Genomic DNA, 15,554 nt, shown 5'->3' with positions numbered 1-15,554 from the left:
AGTTCTAATCCTCCAATCTGCAGCAGGCCAGCAAAACCAGAGTACCCGACAGCGCGTATTCCTTGATCATGTTTTCTGCGCTTTTTTGCGCATTACGGGAAAAAGCGTACGTTTTGTACCCCTCTGCGCCTTGCCGTGAAAACACAGGCGTTTTGATGGAGAAATCCCGCCTCAAGTCGCGCTTTTTAATACCTTATTGTAGATCATGTTGTGGGGGTCACTGGTGATGTGGGATTTGAGAGGAAGCTAGAAGAGCTTGGTGTGAGATTTTTAGTCTATTCTGATGGTTAAGCACTTAAGCTAACCGTACAATGGTAGTACCGCAACAGCAGCAAGATGATCAACAAGAGCAACTGAGTACATAGTTCTCTCCGTTGCTATTTGAACTTGTTGTGTGGCTGGCTGTGGCCTCGACCTAAATCGATCTTTCTCATATAGTTGCCTTGTGTGGTACTCATGCCTCGTTTAACTTATCCCTCACAAATGTTGAGAATATATACACATCCCACATGGGAAAATGGGATCTTAATTGTCTATGGGTTTATAAGGGTTTGAGTCACTTCATCCATTGCCAATTGGTTTTAGATGTGAACCTCATATCACTTTATCATGGTATCAGAACGGGTTACCCATGTGTGCATGCCTCATGGCCACACGAGCTACACGTCACCCAAAGTTGTCCACGTGTATAGCTTGAAAATTCGCCACACATGCGGGAGCGTGTTGAGAATATATACAAATCCCACATGGGAAAATTGGACCTTGCCTATGAATTTATAAGAGTTTGGGCCACTCCATCCATTGCCAATTGGTTTTGGATGTGAACCTCAAATATGGGACCTTGCCTATGGGTTTATAAGCGTTTGGGCCACTCCATCCATTGTCGATTGATTTTATATGTCAACCTCAGATCACTTTATCAACAAATTCACAATAAGTCCTAATGAATTGACTATTGCACAGAGATAGGTCAATGTACGCATACGCTAAAGACTGGTTGGAATGCACCGGCTCCATTGTCGAGGAGCAATGGAGATGGAAAATCAACAGTACCTTGGAAATATGCATGTTTTGCACTTAGTATTGTGGTTAACTGCGAGTCATGCTAGGCTGCAGGCCAATCGGATCCGATAATTGTGTTCCATTAATTATTAGAGTTTTTCTGTCTTTTAGGGTCATCAAACATGTGGAATCTACATCGATCGGTTACCGTTCTATGGAGAAAGTGGAGTGAAAACAAAGTCATGATGATCATCATTATGATGATAATACATGACCATTAATGAGCAGTGAACATCGTCATGGAAACTTGGGAAAATAATGTCTATAAAGATCAATCTATGCGCAGGGACGTAGCTGCAGCCAAGGCTACTTGGCTTGTAGCTCGAGGGAGATTTTGGGCTAAATGTTGCAAGATATAGGTATAGTCCAAATAAAATAAAATAAATTATATCAAGTCTATCTGCGATCGACTCAAGGTGACTAGGTCTCGACACTCAATCACCGTCTGAGAAGTGAGAATCACTCCCACAACCGCAGCGGCTCCCTCTAAGGCTCAGTCCCGCCGCGACTCCCTCAGTCCCTCACCATGACTCCCTTTGTCCCTCGCCTCAACGCCATGGCTGCACTTTGAGGCTCAAACACTCCATCCCGCCGAGACTCCACCGAGCCACCTCCACTGCTCCACGCGCCCACACCTCCTATTTCTAGAGCCCAAGGTCCTCTTAAATCTTAATCGATTCTTCTTCTGTCTTCTTTTGGAGTTAATTGAATACCTTAGAGGCTTAGTCGGAGGAATTGCCGAATTGAATACATTAATTGAACTATTGAATCATGCCTGTATTGAATACCTTCATGGCTTCATCAATTCCTCATGTTTCTATGATTGTTTTTGTCTGACTTGTACCCACAATCTATGAATGTTTCTATAATTGAACTGTATATGTTGGTATCAATATATAGCCTATCTGTTTTAATTGAATCAGGCCTGACTTTCTTCATCAACTAGGCTATATATGCTGGTATCAATATATATATATATATATATATATATATATATATATATATATATATATATATATATATAAACACACACACACACTAACCATTTGTTTTAGTTGTGCAGATGGTGACTTGTTTAGTTGGCTAATTGAATATCTTAGGTTAATTGAATACCTTGCTTTTGTTGTGCAAACGACGGTTGTGTTCGCAAAATTTTTATATAGCTAAAATTAGCCCAACTAATTTTCAATTTCTGGCTACGTCCCTGAATGTTATGTAATATATAAGGCTTGCAATTGTACGATTCTTAACTAATTATGTATACATTAATTAATTCTTGATACATAATGATCACTTAGGAAATTAGACTAAGCTGGCTCAAAATTAAACTGCGCAATAACCAAAAAAAAAAATGAGCTACAGTAGCCTCTCTCGATCTATGTTGTGCTGATCTCACTGTGAATACTTTGCATATACGTATATATATGCTGCAATTGTCATGGGAAACAATATATGCTACGGTATACGTACAAGAAACAACGTCAATTTTCACTCACCCTATACTCGAAGAAGATGCTTGTTTATGAACAGTTAACTGTACCATAATTTTAGGTAATATGATCAGTAGAACATAATGGAAATCGACACCTGAAAATGAAATATAGACATATACATGTCAAACTAATTGTTCTCTCTTGTTTCTTAAACCCCAAACACGTATTCTTACAACAGTGTAATCAGTACTCACGCGTTGATTGGGCTTCTTCTTCTTTCTGAAGGGGATTGGGCTTGTTCTTTTTTTGAAGGAGACTGGGCTTCTTCTTTGTTGTTAGAATATCATGAAGGTTTCTACCAATCACTGGGTTGATTGTATTGGGCTTTTTTCTGTGTCACCAAAGAAAGGAAAAAGAGCTCGACTGGTAAAGAATGTTGCATTTTTGAGGCTGTTTGATTTGGTGTCACTTGGTGAAGAGCTCGACTTTAAATATGATGAATGGAAAGAAATTAATCTTCATCAAACCAAGCAACACGGCCATAATACAATAACACAATAAAGATTAAGATATGAGAGTAATGCTAGCAATTTTCTGTATTTAACTTTTTTTATATTTTTGTTCTACCCAACAGAATTAATGGAAGCAAAGCATAAGAGGGATCACTTGACCTTCGGATAACTAACAAATTGTTCATTTAACTAGAATTTTTGCCAGCATTTTCACTGGCACCATTTTACCCACAGCTCTACTTGTACTGTAGCTAACTTCTCTTAATTTACCTCATTAACAAAAGGCCAAATTCAACTTGGTGCTTCAGATTATCAAATGAGGTTACTCTGTTGAGAATATCAAATCAAATAAGCCTCTTATCCTTGGAGAACATAACAAAATGACGAAGACATGGCAAGAAAAGTTTTCTTTTCTTTACAGAACTTTCACTGAAATTAAGGTTCAAATAATATCAAAACTTAGAAGTCAAACCGTGAAAATATCTTTGTGGGGTGGGCTGTGGTGGCGCTGCCAATGTTTGAGGAATCCTGGTCACCCACTAACCAGTCATTGTCCACGCACCAAGGCTATCCTGATCGATGGCAGTGGATCCATCAAGACAAGTTGGTGACTTGTTTAGCACGTAATACCCATTACTTGACTCCATACACCATTACCATTTCATTTTGTGATGTTCATAGACAGAAAACCATTTGATTTTATGACTAACAATAATATTGGAAACTATATAATTATTATCTCTTGAAACCCAGAGCCTTCCATCTATTTATATTATTTGTGACTGTAAAATTAACTTGAGCAGTTGAGCATCTCTGCAATGTATATGGGAAAACGGAAGCCAATTAATCAGTGCCCAAAATCACAGACCACACATTTGGGGAGTTCCAACATTAAATAATTTTAGTATTGGGCGGTCTGTGGAGCCTCTGTGTTTTTGTTGGAAAAGCCAAGTTGTCTTCTAGTTTGTAGGTTTTTCTCTTCCATCAGCTTCACAATGCGAGCGAAAATGAAAGAAAAAAAGGAGGGGGAATTTATATGTTCCTCTTGTAGTTATTTATAGCTAGTTCGTTCTTGTACGTTATGCCTGATGTGGATTCATTCATGTTTTTGATTCATTGATCGAAATTTTCAGCTGGCTAGACTTGCTTTGAGAGAGAGGAAAAAAGATTCGGTGACCAATTAAACGAGGAGAGAGGTTAATTAAAGAGAATTATGGAGAGGCTTAATATGGCCTGCTCACAAAAATGAACTCCTTTAGGAGGATTTGTTCTATATATTTGGTGTCGGTCGTGTCCAAAATATATGACTGAGGTAATTAGTCTATTCATACTGAAAATGAAGGTTAACAGATTTTTCTTATTTGGAAACTTTTCTGTCCAGAAGGGTCATGAAAAGTCTTGGTGGAAGATGGACCAAAATGAATTTTGCTGCCAAACTTTGGAATGTGACTACTCATCGATCAATATTCCTTAACTTTCTTTAGTTTGATTATTTTTGGTCCCTGTTCTACTTTTTAGGAAGGCTAGAACAAATAATGGTTGTGGAAAGAAGGAGATGTGACCTAGCTACTTGATCTTAGATAGAGAATCCATGATTTGAAAGTTAAAAGATAAGATGGTCATCGATAATGAGAGAAACATGCATGTAGGCTCTCATATCAGGTTTCTCGGGTTGATCCTAGTCAATTTTGATGGTTAAGAAACTGGAGTGATGCATCAATCTTGTCTTGAAGCTAGCTAGCTACTATATTTGAAGTTATAAACTACCATATAAAGAGTCCACTAACAGATTTTTTTTTTTTTGGTCATTTTAAGGAATTCTTTGTATGACTCACTTTTCGATCGACATCTCGACCATCTGAATATTAGGACTCCATTAAGGTATCGAATTAGATTAAATCAATGAACGAACCAAATCTGTCTAACCTAAACTGTTCATGCTTATAATTGTAAATCACAATTATAAACGCCTTAACGATTATCAATTTGGCTGAAAATTTACATAAGTGATCTACTCATATAGACTTGAATGGTAGAGATGTCGATATGTGATCAAAAAATTAGTCTAATAATCGATCCCTTAAAATGGCAAAAAAAAAAAAAAATCTCTCACTAAAAGGGCTCTGACCATATATAAATCTAATTTTATATATATACACACGCGTACTATAATACTATTAATTGATGGTTTCTAGTGTTAATCTACATGTTAAATAAGTTCTTATTATTTGTTTTGTTTCATAGGTTAGAAAGAATATGCAGTTACTTAAGTTTAAACATGAATAAAGTCTTGCATATTAACTTAAGTAAAAGGGTCTGGATCAAGGGACATCACATTTTACACAAATTTTGACACACCTTGTGAGCCATTAGATTTTAAAATGTTCAATGGTTCAAATTTATTCTTTGAATGATGTCAACACAACACCAAGTGATGTGGAAATTACATGGCATTACATATTTCTTAAAATTAAACTTTTCTTCATTAAAAGATAAAAACAAAATTTAAATTTAAAAAATCAAAATCAACAAAAACTAAAAAGAGAAAAAGAAGAACAACAAGAATTCTCAGTTCCCATCAAAATTATGCAAGCCTTCAATTATATTCCCCCTTTGGATATCCTCTTCGCAGCTACATATGAGTTCAAGTCCTTTATGAATCCCTTATAAACCCCACCAAATCCTCCCTGGCCAAGCTTTTCTTCCTCTTGAAAGTTTACTAGTTGCCCGAACTAGATCGCAGTACAAAAACTTTATGGGGCCAGTCCCTTGTTCAAATTCATCGTCAATGTCATCACCAATAGGTTCTTCATCACTATCCGTTGTATCTTTCTTCTTCCAAAATATAAAAGATGACCAAAGCCAACAAAAGACATGACACGGATGAAATTTTCCTTGTTTGCCTTTGCAAGTTTGCAGCAAGCTTTTTCTATTATTTGTTCTATGGCTATCTCTTCCCAATTATGACATTCTTCTCATGGGTCTGCTGGGCATGACCACACAGTATCACCCCTCAGCAAATCAGCTCACATTACAAGGGACTTGGGATTGAAATAAGTAGGGGTGGACATTTTGTGCCAAAAATGCGGTTACCGACCCGAACCGCACAGAATAAACGGTTCGATAACTACACCAAACTAAAACGGTTTCCTTTTATAATCACACCGCACTGAACCATATGCGGTTTCGGGTCATAAACCGCCCGATTTAAACCGACCCACACCGAATTTATTTTAATTACATTTTATTTATTTATTATTTCTTTGTTGATGGAAATGTTGGTTTTCAATATATAAGAAATCTATTTTTGATTAGGTTTTCAGTTTGTAATAAGTTGCTATGTTTGCTTGATCATTGATATATATATATATGTGTGTGTGTGTGTGTGTGTGTGTGTGTGTGTGTGTAATAAGTTGTTATGGTCTTTCTGCAAGTTGCTTGATATTTGGGTGACATTTGCCGATTTGTGTGGACTCTAAATGCATTCAAAATTTATTTATGCGTTATTGAAATTGTTGGGTAAAAATAAGCTTGATTTTGGCCCTCTCTTTCTAGTTGAAATTAATAAATCGCTCCAAACCGAAACCGACCCGCACCGCACCGCACCGAAATAATCGGTTAGCCCTTTTGTAATGCGGTTGCGGTTTGATATATAGGCCAACCAAAAAAAAAGGTTTGGTTGCGGTTTGGGCCTCAAACCGAACCGAACCGCACCGCGCCCACCCCTAGAAATAAGGAGGAATATAATTGAAGGTTTGCACACGTTACAAGGGACTTGGGATTGGAATAAGGAGAAATATAATTGAACCAAATTTTGATGGGAACTGAGAATTCTTGTTCTTCTGCTCGTTCTTCTTCTCTTCTCTTTTTAGTTTTTGTTGATTTTGATTTTCTAAATTTTAATTTTGTTTTTATCTTTTAATGAAGAAAAGTTTAATTTTAAGAAATATGTAATGCCATGTAATTTCCACATCACTTGGTGATGTGTTGACATCATTCAAAGAATAAATTTGAACCATTGAACATTTTAAAATCTAATGACTCATAAGGTGTGTCAAAATTTATGTAAAATTTAGTGTCCCTTGATCCGGACCCGTAAAGTATTGTGAATTGTAATCATATTTACACAATGGTTGGTCATTTTTGAGTCGATCGAACTTAGAACATCCCATTTATAATTGTAAAGACTTGTGTCATTAGACTTCATGATTATGCATGGACATTACGAATCACATTCATTGAATTTATAACTCATGGCAATAAAATTTGATCATTAGTACATGCAACAATCTCCTCTTACTCTCTTTTGTGAGTTTCACTAACATTGATGATCATAAGTAAACTCACTAACCTTAATGAATCTCAAAATATGAAATGTGCACATTTATAATGGAAAAGTAATTCTAAGCTACGTCGACGTCACTCTCATTAGTTTATCTCGTGCGAGATCATAACAGTTTGCTCAACCAATTAGAGAGTGTCATAACAAATTAACAAGTTTTATCCTAGTCTGTTCCTAAAAATTTTAAAAGAATTCTTCCTTCTTCTTTTTTGAAATCTTTCTGTAAAGAACTAAAGATTTTAGACTATACTTACGCAAGTTTTATAGCAAGCAATAACCATCAACAACAATCAGTCAATTGGCTTTTGTGATGACAACTCTCAAAAACGCGCCTCTTGCCTTTTCAACACTTTTCTTTTCACCTTAGAGTTGGGAGCCAAATGGCAATGCCATATATACATGGTCCATGCAAAGCTTTATTTTAATTCAACATTTATTCAAGGAAAGCTTTATTAATTTGTACAAGTTTAGAAGACGCTAAATTTCCCTATAGCAGAAGATGCTTATAACAATTTGCTACGAATGAGTACAAGAATTAATGACAAAACGGCCTTGTTCTCTAAGAATTGAAGCTCCACCAACCCAGATAGAATACAGCTAGCATATGTATGAAAGTGAAACTAGAGTTATTTTTAAGAGAGACTTTAATTAATTAACTACATGCCAACCCTGTTAACCAATACAAGCCAAATCGCGAAGAAAATTCTGAAAATTAATGTTGGTCACTGTCTCTACTTTTAGATGATTGGTGAAAGTAAAAATACTAATTAAGAGCTACTAGATCATGATTCGTTTGTTAGTTTTCTTTTGGATTGAGGATAAATTTTGCCCGCGACTGTTTATCGAGAATGAACTCATATATTTGAACCGAAAGAAAATAAGAAGAAGAAGAAGAGCAAAGTTAAATTTGGCTACAAATATTTGTAAACTGTGTCTTCAATATTGTAAGGGGATCCAAGTTACAAATTGGATCCCACTAAAAGGAGATGAAAGAGAGATCACTACTACACTGTCTGTACATTGCAATTAAACAATTGCGCTGAAATTCTCAACTAAACCCAACACTAAAGAAAAGGCTAAAGATCGAAACCCCCAAAATTGTATAGAAACTAATGAAAAAATATATGGTTGATAAAGTCATAAAACCGGCTGGTGTAGGAGTACTAATGGCCAACTCCTGGGCTGGGAACAGACTGCAGAAACCGATCGTTGCCAACCAGATGCCTCCGAGCAACGAGCTTCTCGTCGACGACGAACGCATGACCCTTCTTGCTTGGGGTGGAACCCGGCACCGTACCCTTCGGAAGGGCACTCAGGAACAGAGATCCATCCAACGAATTCGACGCAGCTTTCTTCTTGAACTGGTACTCATTCGTGTCGAAAAGCCTTCTTCCTTCTAAGGTAGACACAAACGTGGCAAACACCATCAAGAAAACGAAAGCCAAAGCGCTGAGGCGAGCCATGGAGATTGTGAACAGTGCAGAAACTGAGAGACAGAAAGAAGAGAGAGGGACTGAGGGAGAGAGAGAGAGAGAGTGGCTTCTGGGTCTGGTGTTTCAAGGTTTTCGAATGCCGAAATGGGGGGTGGTTTGTTGGTGTTAGGCAGCAGGGAGGCTCCGCATATATAGGCGAAGCAAGTGAGAGAAAGCTAACGTGCTGCGACCGCGTGGCGGCGGCTAGAGAGAGAAACAAAGGGAGCAGCTTGGGGATCACGTTTGGTGTTGGCCAAGTCAAAGATCAAAATTGGAAGGGAGAATTGGACTACTTAAGTATATGAAGTCGCTTAATTAGTCGCATTATTAGTCAGAGTAATGTGACGTAAAATTTCATTTCATTTCATAGTGATACTGTGGACCTATCAGAGCGCCGCGTGGAGAGGTATTTGGTCCGGCCGGTGACTGTGAGCTAAGCCGCCGGCCCATGTTTTTCTTTCTCGGTACGTAAGTTCACGAGTCATGACTCATGACTATATATAGTCATATTCCATATACGCCACCGTCAAATACCGAACCCTCCCATCAAATAAATTAATGCTTTTCGGTCGGCTTAGCTGCTATACTTGGTGGCTCGGCTATCATTAATAAGTTTTTTTCTTCCGAAAATAGTAAAAATACTCAATGTTAAAAAAAATTTTCACTTATTGTTTGATCATAATTCATATACATATTTGTGTCATAAAACATGGAAATTACTTGTTCTAAAGTCTAATTTCATGTTTTGTATAAAATTTTGACAAGAAGAGAAAAATATGAAATTCCGGCGAATTGTCCGTGCATCACCACTTTTGGCGGCGCACCTCCACTCACGGTAGTGCCATGCCTTTTCCGGCCACATTCTTGGAGGAGCAAGGAGGATGAGTACAATAGCATTTACTTTATTACATCCATTCACCAGCATTCTATCTTAACCAAATTCTAAAACATTTTGGTTCCAATTCAACCAAGCACTCCCTATTACCCAAAAATCCATCATCACTAACACTTCAATATCTATCATATTTTAGGCTTAATCACCATCCCTCACTCATCATTTTCTACTCCAACATACACCATCACTCTCATGACATTTTCCTTTGATTTTGGGTTATATTACCACTCTTATACTCCACCTCCATACTTCTTACAAAGCTTGAGTTGCTCCCTTTAATTTTGCTTCTCAACATCATTTCACACCTCTATCTCCATCTATTTAAGCACTCATTCTCTCAAGGAAGAATGCATCACCCACACTTAGCCATTACATCTTCTTCTCTCTCTCTTTTTCTACACAATCCACTAGCATCTCCTCCACAAACCTCCATCACCACCACCTTCAATCCATAACCTCCATCACCACCACCTTCAATCCATAACCTCTATTACCTCCACCACCAAATTGATCATTCCATCTACCCATTCCATTTTATATACATAAAGCTTCACCACTAGATCATCTCTATATCTCATACTCCATCATCAAGCTTTGAAGAATGAGAGGAGTCTAGCATCACTTAAGGAATCATAATCACCATCACCATTAGCATCATGTCAATGCTCTCATGAGTTCATCCACACCATCCTCAAGTTGATCATCACTAGTCACTTCTCTATCTCTACTTTTTAGTTTGATGTTCATAAACATGTTGAAGCTTATGTATTTGATTATGAGTGAGTAGTTAGTTTGTTGGGGCTAAGAGCAAGTCCTCCCGTTGAGGGTAAATGTCAAGGTCAAAAAGTCACTAGGTCGACTGGTCAAGAAACTGTTCACTACCATTGGACATGGGTTTCCACCCGTTTTGTTTCTTGACCGGTTAGTTACTGTTCACTGATTTTTTTTTTTTTTTAAATAAAAAAAATTTGTTTATTGTAAAATGAAAATATATTTGATTTAAATAGATGGTAATAATGGACATTTATGGATAAATGATGTAGAACGGATGACAACAATGATCAAAGAGTAGCTTGATCGTGAAAATGGAAAATCTGGTTTGGATATTAAAAAATTTGGGAGATACACACACACACACATAGATTAATTATAACCTGTTAAATTGCTTCATTAATTGAAATGAAAGGTCCAGATTAAGGGACCGTTGCTTTCAAACTTCCAAAAAACCACATGGCTGCCTTCCACGTGTCCTATTTCAGCAGCAGGCCACACCACTATGAGACAAAAGCGTCAGCCAACTCGCGTCCCCACCGTCCAGCGCTAAACGACAAGAAATTGCTTCCAACGCTGTCACGCCCCTGATTTTACACATATGAAAATCGATATATATAACCTCATAATTATATATGCGTGAACGTCCAGTCATCAATACAAAATACCTGAAATCTTTTTCCCTTAAACTTACACACATATTGATGTCCTGAACCCTCAAAATTAATATACACTCGCATCCAAAGAGTTATATATTACACAAGCTTACGAATTAAATTGTCAACAACAAAATAAAATGTAAAGGCTGCTCAGAGTAATTATACAACGGAAGTCCTTATCAAAAGTAAAGTCACAAAGGTGGCTTCCTACCATAAAGCTGCTAGCTCGCTACCTCAACCTCGAATATCCTAACCTGCAGGATTAACTCCTACACAGTTTGAATGGTGCACCGGGTTGCCACACAACAAACCCGGTAAGCTTTTGCAAGCCCGTATGAGTAACTCAAAAGCACACATGCACAACTCGCCTAACAAGGAAACCCATCAACTCGTAAAAAGAATCACACACTCTATTTTCCCAAAACAGCACATTCTTTCCCCCAAAAGAAACGAATATAAGTCACCCCGTGACAAGTCATATTAATTGAAAACTTTGACAATTCAATATGCATTCCCCAAAAATCACAATAAAGGTCACACCGTGACCAAATCATATAAATTGAAACTCTGACAATTAAATATGATAAACAAGTCCTCCTAGGACATTTAAAAGAAAGAATCCCCGAAACTCCCTTTTAAAACACATTCTCAAATCAACACAAGTCACCCCGTGACAAAATCATAATAATTGAAACTCTGACAATTAAATATGATAAACAAGTCCTCCCAGGACATTTAAAAGAAAGAATCCCCGAAACTCCCTTTTAAAAACACGTACTCATGAGCATCAGATAGCTCCCCGCTACCCCTCATGATGTACTATGGCAACAGACTAGAGCTCTAACTGATCATATCCACAAACCCGGCCAAAGGCGTGAAGTCCCGATATATATGCCTGAGGTTACTCCCAGCAACCCCAAATCCTCAGACCTCCCAGGTCGTCAGATCAAAACCTTTCAAAATGGTCACTCAGGACCCAAAAGTTACTCAACTCACACAAAAGGAGATGTCACCCCGTGACCTCCAATCATCAGACCTCCCCGGTCGTCAGATCAAAACCTTTCAAAATGGTCACTCAGGACCCAAAAGTTACTCAACTCACACAAAAGGAGATGTCACCCCGTGACCTCCAATCATCAGACCTCCCCGGTCGTCAGATCAAAACGTTAAATCAACCAAAAGGAGAAATCACAACCTGTGACTCTCAGATCTTCCGACCCTCGGTCGTTAGATCAAAACATTCAAATCACATCAAAGCAACTCACACCAAATCTTGACGCTTTTCAAAACAATAGAAATTCCCAATTCCCACAAAATGTTTCCCGAAAAATCAAGCCCCCAAACAATAGAATGAAACCCATCAATACCTATTGCTTCAATTCACTCATCAACCCACAAGAATATACATATTCCCCGTAAATATATATATAAGTGGTCATTCACTCAGGAAGGCCACTAATACCAACTATAGTTTGCAGTTAACTAAATAACTCTCAAAACAATAAGGTCAACCCGTTCGTGAATGAACTTCGTGAGATTACTCACCTCGAACTCCTGCTCCGTCTTCAATACAGAACCGAACCAAAACTATCACCAACAAATCGTCCAATTCACCTTTAGAAGCACCTAATCACCAATGACTTCAAATCAGTAACGATTCACAAACGAATTAAGTCCGAAACCCCTATTTTTGAACTAAATCCCCAAAGTGGCGCCAATCGAGGTGAAACCACATCCGAGACCTCCCAAAGTCTCCGGAATACGTCCACAATCGATGTGACCAAACCACAGGTCGATCGGACGCTCAAATTCTCACAGATAGAATAAATCTATCGATATGAAACTGCAAAAATCATAACAGTTCCAAACGAACTCCAAAATTTGCATATTATATATCGAAACGCTCGTATCGATAAGTAGAAGACATATAATACCAGAAACAGTCCCATACATAGCCGGAACACTGTCGGAACGCCGCCACAGGCGGTGGCGCACCGCCGCAGGCCAAAACTCAATATTTCACAAAACTTCCAACATCAAAGTTCTTCATCTAAGCATGCTTGTAAATTCTCATAACTAGCTCGAAGTCAGAAAACAAGCTTAAGGGATCGAAAACTACCTCACAAGACGTGAACAGTAATCCAATCCGAGTTGATCGAAGTTTCACGTGAATCGATCCAAACAACCACCAAGGATCGATTAACGAGGCTGCTCTGAGCTCAACCAAGAAGACTTGAAGCCTCGTCGACGTCGGAACAAGGATTTCCGACCGGATCCGAAAACACCAACCTGCACAGCCTTCTACTGCCGCCACCACCGAGAATCGGTGCTAGAGGACACCACAGGGACTACCAGACGGAGGAGACGAACTGATCTGGAAAGTTTCGTCGCCGGAGACCGCCGCAGTTCGCCGGAAAAGTCGGGTCCGATCGTCCGAGTTCGGGTCGGGTCAGCCGGATAATTTCCATTCTGAAGGTGCGAACGAGAGAGAAGAGAGAGAAAGACATAGTTTCCGGAAAAGGAAACCAAATGAAAATAGTAAGTTTCCAACTTGGGAAACTTCTATTTATACCAAAATGGAAATTCCTTCCAATGGCCATAACTTCCTCATACGAACTCCGCTCGCGTTCCACATATCCACGAACTCGTATCGACGCGCTCTACAACTTTCGTGAAGGAAGTTTTCGGAGAATCCCAACAATAAAAAGTCAACCTTTGAGCCACCCCTAAAGTCACACTTTCCGAATAGAAATTCGTCCGAAACACTTCCGCTCCATCCATGAGCCACGAAACCGTCCAATAAACATAAAATTAATTCTGGAAAATCCTCGGAAAATAATTACGAATTTCCGGGGCATCACAAACGCACCATGCAGCTCGCGTCAACTCTCCCTTCATCAGCCATGACGTGGGCCTGACTGGGCTTGGGCCAGCTTGGCAACTAGTCACACTGGGTCAAAAAAAATGTCAAGAGCATGACATTTTTCTTGGCCTGGGTCATGAAATGTCAAGTTTTGGCCGGTCACAAGCCCATTGGTGGAAGTGGGTTTTCGGCTTTCATGGTCTCCACCTCAACTTTTCCTATGTGGAGGCTGGTCAGGAGCAAACCGCTGGATTTACTCTAAGGTGAAAGCCCTAGACAATCTTGTATGACTTTGATGTAAATATTATGTTTGATGCACTTTTCATTAACATCTTAACATACTACTTCAAGAGTTGAATGTTTATGCTTAAACTTAATCAATTTGGGTATGAATATTTGCCATGACATGAGAAACAATTAGGGCTTGATTAACCTTGGTTGTTTGAAGTATGATAGCATATCATATGTGCATGTTAGAGTTGTGAACTACAATCACTTAGAGATAAGCATGGTTAGTTTGCATAATCTCTTCATCTCTAAACTTTATGCACTTCGGTAAATGCATTAGATACTTAACTAGATTGAACTGCATGACTGAATAAGTAGTCAAGTACTACAATTGAGAGGGGTTGCTTGATATCATTAAAGGAGCATGTCCCTTGTCATACCCGAGAGGGATGCAATGAGAGAAATTGGCTAATTAAAATGACATCATTCACTATAGAAGCATCATATCATTGTTTGCAAGAGAAGCTAGAGGTGAAAACCTTAAGTCCCAGCTCCCATCCATTTCATTACATCTATTTAGCTTAGTCTAGTTTACATTTCAAGTATTCATTTAGCTATTTCCGAATCAAATCATCTCCAAAACCAAAATCAAACCACTATTCCACCTTGCATATAATCACCATGAACTTAGGTATACTTGTGAGCCCTTGTTTGTGATTTGTACATTTGCATATTCATCTAGCACTCTTTAGGTTTTCCCTAACTAGAGTGAGTTTTCCAATCCCTTGGGTACGATATCCCATACTTATAGTCCTTACACTATGACTTGGCTCTTATACTTGAGGGTGGTTATTTGGCTAACACTTATTTAACGTAGTCTCACTATTATGGAGAGAACATCATTAGACTAACTAGATACCGACTAGGTAGTTAAAGCGACGAACGATTATTAAAATTAACAATGACTCAGTTATCATGTCTGATAAAAACGATTGTCAATATTATATATATATATATATATATATATATATATATATATATATTAGACTAAGATCAATAAAATTACTTAAATAAGCAATGGTGTGGTCACCTGTAAAGAGTCGAAGATGACACAATGAACCTATATATTGCTTCATTTGTTCTTTTCAAAATGTTGCAACAATGTGGCATAGTTTGGGGTTCTCACAATGTTTGTTGGTGATTGTCATTATCGCCTCTATTTGTTTTCACCACCGGCGTTTTAGTCCACTACAATTATCCGGGTCATTGTCTATGCTTTGTTGTGTTCTCGACAGTGTCATTCTAGTTTATGGTTTT

The 15,554-nt window shown here is 38.3% G+C and overlaps 1 protein-coding gene across 1 annotated transcript; it reads right to left on the bottom strand.

The window, feature by feature from the left end:
- Positions 1 to 8,237: 8,237 nt before the first annotated feature.
- On the bottom strand, positions 8,238 to 8,956 carry LOC112165720 (precursor of CEP14). The gene has a single exon (XM_024302344.2). The coding sequence runs from the start codon at positions 8,810 to 8,812 to the stop codon at positions 8,513 to 8,515; it is 300 nt and encodes a 99-aa protein (XP_024158112.1). The 5' UTR covers positions 8,813 to 8,956; the 3' UTR covers positions 8,238 to 8,512.
- Between the last annotated feature and the right edge of the window lie 6,598 nt (positions 8,957 to 15,554).

This window comes from Rosa chinensis, chromosome 5 (genome assembly GCF_002994745.2).
Source record: "Rosa chinensis cultivar Old Blush chromosome 5, RchiOBHm-V2, whole genome shotgun sequence".
In the NCBI taxonomy this organism is placed as follows: domain Eukaryota; kingdom Viridiplantae; phylum Streptophyta; class Magnoliopsida; order Rosales; family Rosaceae; genus Rosa; species Rosa chinensis.
The sequence above is the reverse complement of the archived record's forward strand: the minus strand, read 5'-3'. Positions and strand labels throughout refer to the sequence as shown.